This window comes from Lissotriton vulgaris, chromosome 4_1 (assembly GCF_964263255.1).
Source record: "Lissotriton vulgaris chromosome 4_1, aLisVul1.2, whole genome shotgun sequence".
NCBI classification, from domain to species: domain Eukaryota; kingdom Metazoa; phylum Chordata; class Amphibia; order Caudata; family Salamandridae; genus Lissotriton; species Lissotriton vulgaris.
In genome coordinates this window covers 770431660-770443976 of record NC_141691.1, presented here as the reverse complement: position 1 = coordinate 770443976, position 12317 = coordinate 770431660, and the positions used below count along the sequence as shown (strand labels likewise).

The following is a 12317-nucleotide window of genomic DNA, read 5'->3' as shown; positions in this document are numbered from 1 at the left end:
ACTAGGCCGTCCTCCCCTTCAATGGCTAAAATAGGGTGGCTCCGTCTTGTGGGGTTGGCCAACCAGGCCAGCAGCGTTCCCGCTTTATCCCCCTCCACGTGCGCCCTTACTAAGTAGGATCTATGATCGAAACAGCTGAGCCGTTCCATCTCCACAGCCACCGCTTCCTTGGCAGCACTCACCGTCTCCTGTAACTCCGGGCGGTTGGGGCGCTCCTTCTCAGCAGTGCGCAATGCTGTTTTTGCTCTGTCCAGATCGTCTAGCAAAGTTCTACGAGCCCCTGTGTGCTTTCCTATACAATGGCCCCTGATAACTGTCTTAAAGGCGTCCCACTCATATGCTCTGGTCGATGCCGTGCCCTCATTCTCCTCGAAGTAGCACGTGACCCGGTCCCCCAGCGCTTCCCTGAACACCAAGTCATCCAGCGTGTCCGGCCTCTATTGCCACGTCGAGACCCGCGATGTCTCAGTCATCCAATTGAGGGTCAGCAGTAGGGGATTGTGGTCAGAGATCGTGCGTGCAAGGTATTCCGAGTTGGATACCGCCGGTAACACCTGTGAGGACCACAAGAAAGTGTCCAAGCGGACATGGAGGTCGTGCAGCCCAGAGTAGAAGGAATAATCCCTCACCGTTGGGTGGTGCACCCGCCAGGCATCTTGGAGTTCCCAACTCTCCTGCCAATGCACCCTACTCTTCGCCAGCCGGTGCATAGGGGACGGATGAGATCTATCCAGCTCCACGTCGGTCACTGAGTTGAAATCCCCTCCCATTATGATGGGGCCAGCTAAAAACCCCGCCAAAGCGCCAGACAGTTTGGTGAAAAAGGACGCCTGGTCTACGTTAGGCGCATACACACTGCAGAGCGCTATGTCCTTGCCTTTCAGTTTCCCTTCCACTGCCACAAACCTACCCTCCGGGTCTATGATGTGCTTATTGGCTTGGAAAGGAGTCCCCGCCCGCACCCAAATCAGTACCCCTCTGGCAAATGCGGAATATGTGGTGTGAAATAATTGTCCCTTCCACCTTCTCTGTAGCGCTATACCCTCTTGTTTCGTTAGATGCGTTTCCTGCAGCAGCGCTATCTGCACCCCTCTCCGAACCAAGTATGCATGAGTTTTATGCCTCCGTGCCATCGTGTGCAGACCCCTCACATTCCAGGTTAAACACTTCACTTGTCCAGTATTAGCCATAATCCCATGTTGCACTGCAAAGTCCAGTAACGGCGTTCAGCCCGGCACACAGTGTCTCACTCCCCCCCCCTAGTCCCAACTCAACAGAACTCCCCACCCCACCCACCCCGCTACGAGCACCCCCAACGACTCTAAGCACCCTCCCCCCCAGAACAGGGCCCAGCCTAGCAAGCACAGCTCCCATCCAAACTTGTTGAAGACCTAGATTCCTACCCCCAACAACCCGACTATCCCGCAGTCGACACTACGGTGGCCTTATGGGCCCGAAAGGCGTTGCTCGGCTCCGAAGGTGGTCAACTTAGTCCCAGTACTTCCAGCCCGTGATCCCCCCCATGCAAGTCCAGTGTTCCATCCCTCACTCAATGTTCGCCGCCATTTGCCAGCATAGGCACCCCCCAGGCACCTTACCATCCCCACATGGGGCATCTCCAGTATCACTCATCCATAAGGCCTCCCGATGTCTGTGGCGTGACGTCCGGGCCCTTACCACTGTTCAAGTCCGATCGTTCTGCTTCTGAGCCTGTAACTAGGCCCTTCGCCTCCGAGCTGTCGCACGATCTGGATCTTGTAGTCCCCGACAGTTCCATTACTGCTTGCAGCGCGGCCTTTCTCTCGCCTTCAGTCTGTGATTCCATCGGTTTCTTGGCTCTCTGTCGGCGCTTCCCGATCCTCTGCGGTTTTCGAGTCGGTTGCTGGGTCCGTTCGTCCTCAGCCCTGTGCTTCGCCCCATCGGTGCCGGCTTTGTATGTGTCCCACCACGCCCAGGCGTCTGCCGAGTTGTGGAAGAATAGCGCCTTATCATCCACCACCACCCTGAGTTTGGCCGGAAACAGAAGTGAATACGCCAGACCCTCAGTTTGAAGTTCTTTTTTGAGCGACAAGAACGAGGCCCGCAGTTTCTGCGTCTCATACGTGTAATCAGGGAAGAGCGTCACCCTGCTATTGTCCACCTGTAAAGGGCCCACATCCCTTGCCCGTTGTAGCAACCAGTCCCGGTCTTTGTAATGCAGCAATTTTATCACTACCGGGCGGGGCAATTGGCCCGGTTTAGGAGGTCGGGCCGGAATCCTGTGCGCCCGCTCCAATGTGAAGAAGGGAGAAAGGCCCTCTGGTGCCACCTCCGTCCTCAGCCATTGTTCGAGGTATCCCATCATATTGTCCCCTTCTTTCTGTTACGGAAGGCCCACTAAGCGCACGTTGTTGCGCCTGTAACGGTTTTCGGCATCCTCCGCCCTCCTCTCCAAGGCCTGGATGCGGTGTAGCGCGTCTCCTAGTCTCCCTTCCATAGACTTGTGCTCGGGCAATATCTCCTTGAGGGTATTTTCTGCAGCCTTGACCCTATCCTTCAGTTTATCGTGGTCGGCTCGCAATAGTCCCAGGCCCGTCGCCACTTGGGCAATATCTTGCTGTAGCGCTTCCTTGGTGGCTTGAATGGCTTCCAAGATGCAATTTTGCAGCTGCTGCAGGTCCGTCGGGGATTGTGGTGGGCCTTCCGCCGCTCCCGAGCTCGCAGCCTCCTCCACATTTCCCCAAGGTTTCCCCATTTTGTCGCTCTGGTGACCAGGCCCGCACTTCGACCCCTCCGTGGGGCGACAACCCGGGGGAGGCGCTTCCCACTTCGTCGTCGTATAGTCCAGAGCTTCTCTCAGGATGCGTCCGGAAGCGTGCCCAGTGCGCCTCTGGGCCAGGATGTTCTCGCCTCCCCGCGCTACTGCTAGGCTCTGAGCTCTCCGCGGCCCTTTGGTGCCAGGACAGCCGCCATCTTACACTCCTCGACCTTTGTTCGTAGGAGACCCGATCTACTCAGGCCGTAGGTTTGGCAAGCTCCTCTTCTCACAGCGCGGTGGAGTAATCAAGCGGGCTCAGGTGGCAACCCATTTGTCTCAGGCCGTCCTCCCCAAGAAGTCGCTAAGGGGACTTCGCCATCAGGGGTCTCGAGAGCCAGGTCCAGACGCCATCTTGTTCCTTCGCCCCGTCGACTCTTCGCCGCTCCTCTCACGGGCCGATGAGCGCCGTGGGCACCCCGATTCTGGCGCTCGGGGGTCCCTTGCTGTTCAGGTGTCCTTAAGTGATCGAATGATGCACTTTAGGGTGGATTCTGTGCAGTTTTTCATGATAAAAGCGGGGATCGGGTGCGGAGCTCCGGCTCACGCCGCCAGTCCGCTCGGCATCCAAGCCACGCCCCCTTGAATTGATGGCATTTAGTCTGTTAAATTGTTTTAGCAGCATTTGAATGTGACGACTAGGACCCCCCCCTTTTGTTCTTGGTATGTAAGCCAGACACAACCCAAAACACCTTCAGGGTTGCCTGGCATGGTATTGCTCCAGCAATACCTATGGTGGTTCTGTCATTGGCACCAAGAAGGCATTTGGTTCTTTAGAATGGCCATTTTTAATAGCTATTTTGAAACGGATGGGCTTTGTTCTGAGATTTAGATCCTCTGTGTCATTGCTTTATAACACTCCCTTTGACAATGGAAAATTTAATGTATGTCAATCAGATCAGAGACCCTGAAGCACTCATCCATGCAGAGCCACCATACCCCAGATTTCTTACCATCTGTCAGCTCTGCTCAGTCTCAGGCTAACTGTTGTCACCTCTTGACATGTTAGCCCTTAAAACTGCTTATGAATGTCCAACCGACATTTGAGATAGTTTCTGTGGGAATATTTCCCTGTTTTGACCATGTCTGAGGGATCCAAGAAAAGGCTTTTCAGGCCTTGTAAATCCTATGTGAAGTCAAGATTCCTCTCGCAGGATCCTCACAAGAAATATTTTTACTGCTTTTACCCTCAGCACAATCCTAAAGAGTGCCAACTACTGTCGCACTTTATAAGCCAAGACCCTGGAGGACCGGTATGCCAGGCTTCCTTTCTGGTTTCAGAAGAAGAAAGCTCAGTCTGAGTGCGCAGAAAGAGAACACTGTTTGTCAAAAAAGCATAAAAATGAGGGTTCTACCTCATCTGAGATAGATGCAAAGAAGACAAAATCCCTTATCAGGAAAACCAGTGTTGAAAAATTAAAATGTGGGAAGGCTGCTGAGCCTTCTCCCTCTCACAGAAGATCTCCTTTTTCACCTGTTTCTGTCAAGCATTTCAAGGTGTACGAAGAAAATTCCTCCATTGACGAATCCATCGCTGACCGTCGCCTCGTGGGTGGGGAATGTGTCAACACGTGCCCCCCCCCCCCCCCCACCCCCACCCCCCTCTTCAATTCCATTGACTACGGCGGCATCTGCTATGACCGCGACCAGGACGACGACAATACACCTTTGTCATCAGCAAAGACGCTGGCGGCAACTACATTGTCGTCAACAAGACCGTATTTAATGGCAAGGATTTTGATAGCAACTCCATTGACTTCCTCAGCTCCATCCGTCGATGAAGATTCCATCTGCGGCAACATAGTCAATGGCACAGTCGACAGCCATAAAAGACAACAAATTTATTTCAGATAGGGGCATTCCAATTAAAAGTGTCTTCTATACCCCCAGCCCTTCACTACTTAATGTCAAATATCAAGAAACATAGGCTGAGGATAGTGCACAAGGCACTTCTACCTATCTAAAAGGTGATTTATCTTTCTTGGACAAACGCCAGGAATCGGATCAAGAATATGACACTTTCCAGAACCATTACCCTTACGATGATCCCGAAGAAGAACAGCATTATGGCCAGGAGGTTTCTGTTGTGGTCACTGTGAGAAGTTGGCCTGATATGCAGTGCTCACTATTCTAGTGATCACTATGCATCAGTCCAAACGACCCTTATGGTGATTGGTTGTAAGTCAACCTTATAGACCAGCTATCCTAGTAGCGTGGATACGAGCAGTCTTCGGGCTAAACTCTAGAGGGCGTGTTAAGCCAGCTGTTATACCATCACATATACCCCTTGAACACCAAGTGAAAGGACACCACACAAGTGTTATGAAAATAAACAGTGTATTTATTTAGATCACAACAGCCCTGTACTCTTTATGAGGACAGGGTACTAAGCACACAACAAAACTCTTACGAAAATACTTTAAGTTGCACAATTTACGCAAATGCCCGAGGGGCACGGAAAACCATATACTATGGAAGTGGAATGCGAAATTACTAGCAGGTAAGTACTGTACTAATAGGCTTTGGAATCGCTAGGACTACGTTACTGAACCTTCAGATTACTAGTAGGAGGCCTAGGGGACTCGGGTGCAGAGTGTGCACTCTCACGCGGGATGCGGGACAAAGTCTATGGGAGCTAGTAAAAGCAAAGTTAGTGTTCTCGGGCGAACCCGATAAGGTAGGTCGAAAACGACAGTGACTCTGGACCCTTAGATAGTGAGGCTATGCTGGGGCACCGAAATGCCGAAGTTACCTAGCCCAGGGGCTGCGGCTGCATAGGTCTGTTTAGACGTCGGGAATCCTCGCTGACGAACCAGGAGCCTGAAGAAAGAAGTTGCTGGCAGGCGACCAGTGAAGATAGTTCGAAGTGATCCAAGCCTGGATCGAAGATGGATGACACCTGAAAGCAGAGGGGACCAAGTTCGTGACCACTAGCCAGTGGTCAGATGGCACCAGGAGGGCACCGGATGGTAGTCACCTCGACTAGGTGAGTAGGCGACGCTGGGCTCTGCAGTCTCACGGACCAGGAGGCGTTGTCGGCGACCAGGATGGAGGTGCGAGCTGTCCCACGATGGTTGATGCTGTCGGCGTCGCTGGGCCCAGGATTGGGGCAACAAGCCTTGGCAAATTCAAGCCCACGCGGTGGACCTAAAATGGCGTCTTGAGTGGACCAGGAGGGTCCGGAGTGCTCCTCTTTTGGAAGGGAGCAAAGGCCAGTCTGGAGCAACCAGACTAGCAGCGTTGTTGTCGTTGGGCGTCGTCGGGAAGGCCACAAGCCAGCGGGCTAGTAGCCAGACAACGCGGTGAGCAGCAAAAAGCAGAAGGGCCCCACGCAGATCGTGGAGATGCTGGGGGGCTGGACTTCGGTGCTGGAGCTGCTCAGGGTCGGGGCTTCTCGGACCCCAAAGCACTCACCAGAGGATCCCTCGGCGGTCGTGCTGGATTGAAGTCGTGCAGTTCTGATGAGGGCCGGTCCCTCGAGGTCTCGTCGCACCTACGGTTCTCAGCTTAGCTGTAGAGGTAGGTAGAGGTCAGAGGTGCCAGGGAAGCCGGGTCTCGTCGTGCTGGTCGGTCAGATTCCTGAGGAAGGACGTGCAGCAAACCGCAGAGTTCTTAGATGGTGCCTGCGGATGCAGGGTGACTACTCCTTAGCCACAAGGGAGAAATCTTGAGAAGAAGTCGAGAGTTCCTTTCGTAGAAAGTAGTTTCTTGATTCAAAGATGATCTAATTTGGAAGGGTCCCCGCTCCTGCCTTTATCCTAAAGAAAGGGGTGGGTACGCGACTAGGTCCTGCCCTAGGGGTGGGACCAGGAAGGGGGGTGGTTACACCCCTCTCCCATGCCGGACTTTCCCCAGGCCAGGGGCTGGCGTGCCCCTGGAACTGGTTCTAGCCGGCAGATGCGTAGTGAGCACCGGGGTGCCACTTGCAGTCACCTTCCTGTAAAGCCCTGCCTACCCAGGATACACAAAACCCTGTCTGGGATGGTGCTAGCACCGCCCCTGACAGGAAACCCTTTGTCCAAGCTCTCCTCGCTGGAAGGACTCCCAGCAGCAGGAGGTCAGACTCGTGTCTGTGGTGGCAGCATCCATTTTGTGGAGCTGAGGCTTCAGTTAACTTTAACCGGGGTTCACAGTGACATACATGTCGTGTCCCTCTAGAAGGGTGGAATGCTAACCCCGTCGCCAGAATTTGCGAAGGGTTAGTATTCCAATTCGTATGACACCTTACTCGACATGTTTTGATAAAGCGATACCAGAGATAGCATTTAACCGCGAGGATTATAATGCACTTAAGAGTATATGGTATGCGTTATCATGGAACAGCTATTAGGACTTGGTTCCGCAAGCTGCAAACGGGCTCAGCTCATGCCAGAGCACCATCTCACACGATTCCAAGCACTCTGCCTTCAGGATTGTCAAGGCCTGCCATAGGAGTGACTGATAGGAATCTGTGTGTCCATTGTTAGGGTTAGATATAGGTATACTATATCTAAAGCAAAGGGTGATTACACCACCTTGCCCCAGCTGTCGTGCAGCCAGTTGTGTCAGATTTAGATGGCCATCCAGGGGTGGCATAATACATGCTTCAGCCCCTGGTAGGCCCTGGGTACACCTATGCCCTGAGTTACAGGGTCTGATAAGGTGGCCTAGTACCAATTGGAAATGTACCTAAGGTACATGGAATCCATTTTAGAGAGAGAGCAGTAGGCCTGGGGTCCTGATTGGCAGGGCCCCAGGTCAACTAAGTCGGAAAACCAGCAAAACACCAGGCAAAAAGTTGGGGGCAACCATAGTCAGGTATCCACCTTCCTACAGTCACTATTTCGTTACTCACGGATTTCTGTATCATGATTAATGCTACTATAAAAGGTTTCCTGAGGCCAGTGTCCCTACGCAGCAGACTCGGATGGCGGATGGATGCTCCTCAGGCTGTGTCTCTTCTAAAGAGCCCTATTAGACAACAGAAAAAAGAAAGGCCTGTGCTACCATCTATTACGATTGAGAATACCTTTTCTGATAGGGATTGACACCAACAGCCTGAAGAAGCAGAAATACCTTCTCACTCAACAGGGGATCATCCAAATAACACACCTATGAGGCACCAGTATCTGTGTCTCCTATTCCAGTCCCAGCAGACTCACCTCAAGCTGATATTGGTGGCTTTCATAAGCTCATTGAAAGAGCATCCAAGTGCTTCAACTTATCACTCCCAGCCAAGCAAACACATGCTTTCTTTCAAGAATTCGTCTCAATGAACAATAAGATCAAGTCCCATAGAAGATTATATCTGGCTGGACGGGTTGAAGCTAATGAAGACTCTGAAGTGGCGGCTGCTGTTTAAAACCTAGATAAAAATATAATGCCCGACAACTCCCTAACTTATCTTATAGGTCAGCCTTGCCCGTACTCTGTTACAATCCAGGCAGCCCAACGGCACACAAAAAGTCTGTCTACCCATTGCTTGGCCCCTCCAGACAAGGAGGGCAGAAGATTGGATAATATCAGCAAGTGCTTCTTGACCAAGGCAGCTCCATCAATTAGAGCTACCAATGCAATGGCCATCTTGGGAAGATACGACCATCAGATGTGGCCTGACATGTCGGCATTTCTGGACTATTTCCCAGAGGACAAGAAAAAGTTAGCACAAGAGATAATGCTGGAAGGGAAAAAGGCCTCCTCAAAGATCGATGCAGCCTTGGATAGTTACTCTACTGCCTTTCGCCAGATGACACGAACTGCTGTCTTACGTCACCAGGGTTGACTAAAAGCAAAATCGTTCATAGAGTCTAAGATTCTTGACATGCTGTTCGCTAGAGAAAACATTTTGAGAAGCATGTGAAAGACGCCTTGCAGTCCAAAAAATCTGAAATGGAAACTGCGTGCTTCCTGGTCACCTTACAGCAGCAGCGCTTCCATCCCTTTAGAGATGGAAGCCGGAGAAGACAATTTACACTTCGAGTACCTTAACAGCCTTACTCTCAGCAGGGGTTTTGCTCAACATATCCTGCCCAGCAACCATATAGAACAACCGTATCGTCCTTTTACACTAGGCAACCAGTACAAAGACATCCTCCGGCTGGGGGAAAGTCACAGGATGTTTCTAGACGGCAATGATACCTCACCAGTCACCTTGCGACCCCGCCCCCCTCCCCCCCCCCCCCAACAATTCAGAAATTCCCTATCCGAATTCTACAATCGATGTGTTGATATTTTTAGATTCGATGTCGATGTACACCACAATATCTGTACGTATAATAAAGAACTTGCATCTTGGTTGTTAAATTCACCCAAAATGGCCTCCCCCTCAACCCCAAGTCAGAAATACTTGGTCAGGCAGGCCCTGCGACCTAGGCCCAAAGCAACTGATTGACAGATCTCTGGGGGAGGGGGACACTAACTCCTACCAACGAGAATTGCGCGCTACAATGAGCGGAAAGAGGCAGCTTAGGTGGGAGTTAGAGGAGAGGCATGGGTTGAGAATGGAGAGAGAAGGAGCTCTCACCTCGGAGGTGAAAAGGGATAACAGAACCATGCACCCTCCTCCAGAGGAGAGTGGAGCTAGGCACTGGACCCCACACAGAGAGGAGCCCGAGGTAGAAACTGAAGGTAGGCTCCTATCGGGAACATGAACACCACCATATCGTCGGCGTAGGAAAGGGGCTGACTAAGAGATCAGGGTAACCTAGCCCAAACTCAGTTAAGACAGAGGAGAAGCAGAATGGCACCTCTGCACGTGCACAAAGAGATCAGCGATGAGGACGTCTGTCGCTCCCCCCCGAATGCGCCGTCAAACTGACCCGTTGAAAGATAGAGTCAAGAGAAGAAGGCGAGGTCTTTGCGCAACCACTCTGCCACCTGCTAACCCGCTGGACTGAAAGGGAGGGCAAGTACGATGGACCCTGGCCAGAGGAGGGATCCTTTGCACCAGAGGACATGGCCATCCCAGAAGACTGCACCCGTTGTGCAACGGGCGACTCAAATGGAACTTTCCTTATTGTTCATTATTAGACTGATGATGGCCAGTACTCTTCAGAAATATATAAATTCAATGAAACATAGCAAACCTGGTGACCCATAGTTTCAATTACGTAATTTGCCTTATGGCTCTTTTTAAAGTAACATTATCAGCTAAAAAGTGGAGTAGATCTCAGGCGGCTAATGTTATCTAAATACTTTATTATCCTGTAATATAGTTTTCCTTTGTATTTTTATCACAATGTGTAGGAATGTTACTAGGACCAGGTTATGTCCGCCTTTTAAAGATATTTCTATGCTTTCTCTGGTGTGGGAAATTGTTTTAATCTTTTCCCTTTTCTCCAATTTTTTTGGGTTTGCCAGTAATCTGGAATATTGTAGTTCACTGACGAGATTCCAGATTCACATATTCCCAGCTTCAGTTCATATTTGTAAGATTTCGGATTTTTTTTTGTACGTTGTAGAACAATTTTAATTGTGTGTCTAGTTAGGTAATGAAAGGTGTTGTGCACACCGCAGTCTTTTTATGATGACAGAATTTACCAGGCCACGACAATGTTATCTTTGATTTTAATTTTTGACTCTATCCAGAAAAGATACAAGAAATCTACAAAACTTTCATTCAAGAATCGGGTATCCAGTTCTCTGAACTAGAGGAGAAGGTACTCCAATTCCACCTCAGTAACCTCGAGTATGCTTGTGGCAGCAATCTTTACCAGGCAAGTACTGCTTCGTTGTCAGAGCTGCAACATAGTGCAACACTTAGATGTGTATGTTCCCATCCTTTATGCAAAACAAATGTGTGTGTTGCTGATGAAACTACCAGCCGTGTTGGATCTTTATAATTCATATGTTTGTCCTCAATTTCCTAATTTTCCCAATTTAGGATTGCATGTGATGCAAATTGTGAATTTAATGAGTTTCCGGGAAGTTTGGTACTAATGCTGAATTCTCTAGGTTTGTTTACTACCCAATAACCCACTGATAGAAATTGGGGCTTGGATGAATTTTCTCATCTTTTTGGGAATTTGTTCCTTTTTCTTTCTTTCTTTCGAGCTTTAACTGGACTAAGAATGTTTCAGAGCATTTATGCACATTCTCAAATAACTGTCAATTATATCAGTAGCACTCAGTTGGCGATATGATAATCATAGTTGTAGAACATACTCTTTGACTACAGCTGTACATTTGTATTGCTGTGAGTTGTAGTAGCAGTAAACTATATATTTATTGGAAATATAGTCCACTAACGTATTCCATGCATAGACATAACCAAGGCCTATGTTATAACATTAGTAAGGTCAAACACAAGTTTAACAACATTTTTTTTAACACACTTTATTGATGACTTTGTCACATCACATAGCGTAAATACGAATAAGCGTGACGGTGCTCCCGTGGCCTGTAAAAAGGAGTCATGATCTAGTAGGGTGCCATCACCAAAGAATGCGCCCTCGTCCTCCACCCCAATATCTGTCCAATCCCATATCCTTGCCTTCGATAGTCTTCCCTGTGGTGTGGGGATCCCGAGGAGGGGGATATTTGTGGCGTAAGAGGTCGCTGAGGCGGTGTACAATAGGGCCTCCCTCCAGCATTGTAGGGCGGTCCTCAGTAGGGATGGGCAATCTGGAGGGAACTTAGCCCTCGGTAGTAGCAAGGAATGTAATTCACCCCTATCTATCCTCTGCGGTGTGAACCCAATCTCCTGTAAGTTTCTCCCTGCCGTTCAATATGATTGCCATGGGAACTGGCTGGCATAGTAGTAGCTTCGAAAATCAGGGACTCCCAAGCCTCCACTGTGTCTCTCTAGTTGGAGTTTCCGAAGGCTTATTAGTCTTTGACCCGCCCCCCAAATGAGTGTAATCAACATAGCATTCATTGTGTTGAAAATAGACAGTGGAAGAACCACAGGTATGTTTACAAAATAATATCATAGGCGAGGCAGCATCACCATTTTTGATACAACAATTACAAATAACTTTATTCGGTTGTTCGATTTGACAACCATAAAAGTATTTACATTACAGATAATAACACGACAAACACATAGTCTTAAAAAAGAGTAATCAATTACAGATACAAATCACAGAATTAAGAATACATCACTGTATCAAGATATTGAAGACCGTTTAAAAAATATTGTTCCTTTAACAACAGTTATAAATAACAGTTCATGTATCAGTATTATTATCCTTCCATACTGTTTCTAAATTTGATCGCCATTCTTAAAAAACTACATATAAACAAAGTGTAATCACAATTTAGCAGCTGTAAAAAATATTGTGCAGGACGGAATTGTTGGAAGTTCAATTTTTTCAAACAGGGTTTCAAGCATAGCTTCCTTGGTACAGCATAAAAGGGGCAAAAAAACAGAAAGTGTGCCAGATCTTGCGGAGACTTATAGTCGCAGCCGCAAGCTGGCAACACTTGACCTCGATGAGAACCCCTAGGTACCGCCAACAAAAGATGAAACAGGTTGAACCTGAACCTTGTTAACAGGAAACGATCGTAACTCGACATTTGCCATGTCAGGTAGGGTTCCGTAAGC

The 12317-nt window shown here is 49.3% G+C and overlaps 1 protein-coding gene across 4 annotated transcripts in view; it reads left to right on the top strand.

Annotated features, from left to right (window-relative positions):
* The window catches only part of KDM1B (lysine demethylase 1B), a 725553-nt gene that overhangs the window by 414385 nt on the left and 298851 nt on the right, over positions 1-12317 (top strand). For all 4 annotated transcript variants that reach the window (XM_086965107.1, XM_086965106.1, XM_086965105.1 and 1 more), the window contains one exon: positions 10361-10488. In XM_086965107.1, coding sequence (XP_086821233.1) covers positions 10361-10488 — 128 coding nt within the window. The remainder of the gene's footprint in view (positions 1-10360; positions 10489-12317) is intronic.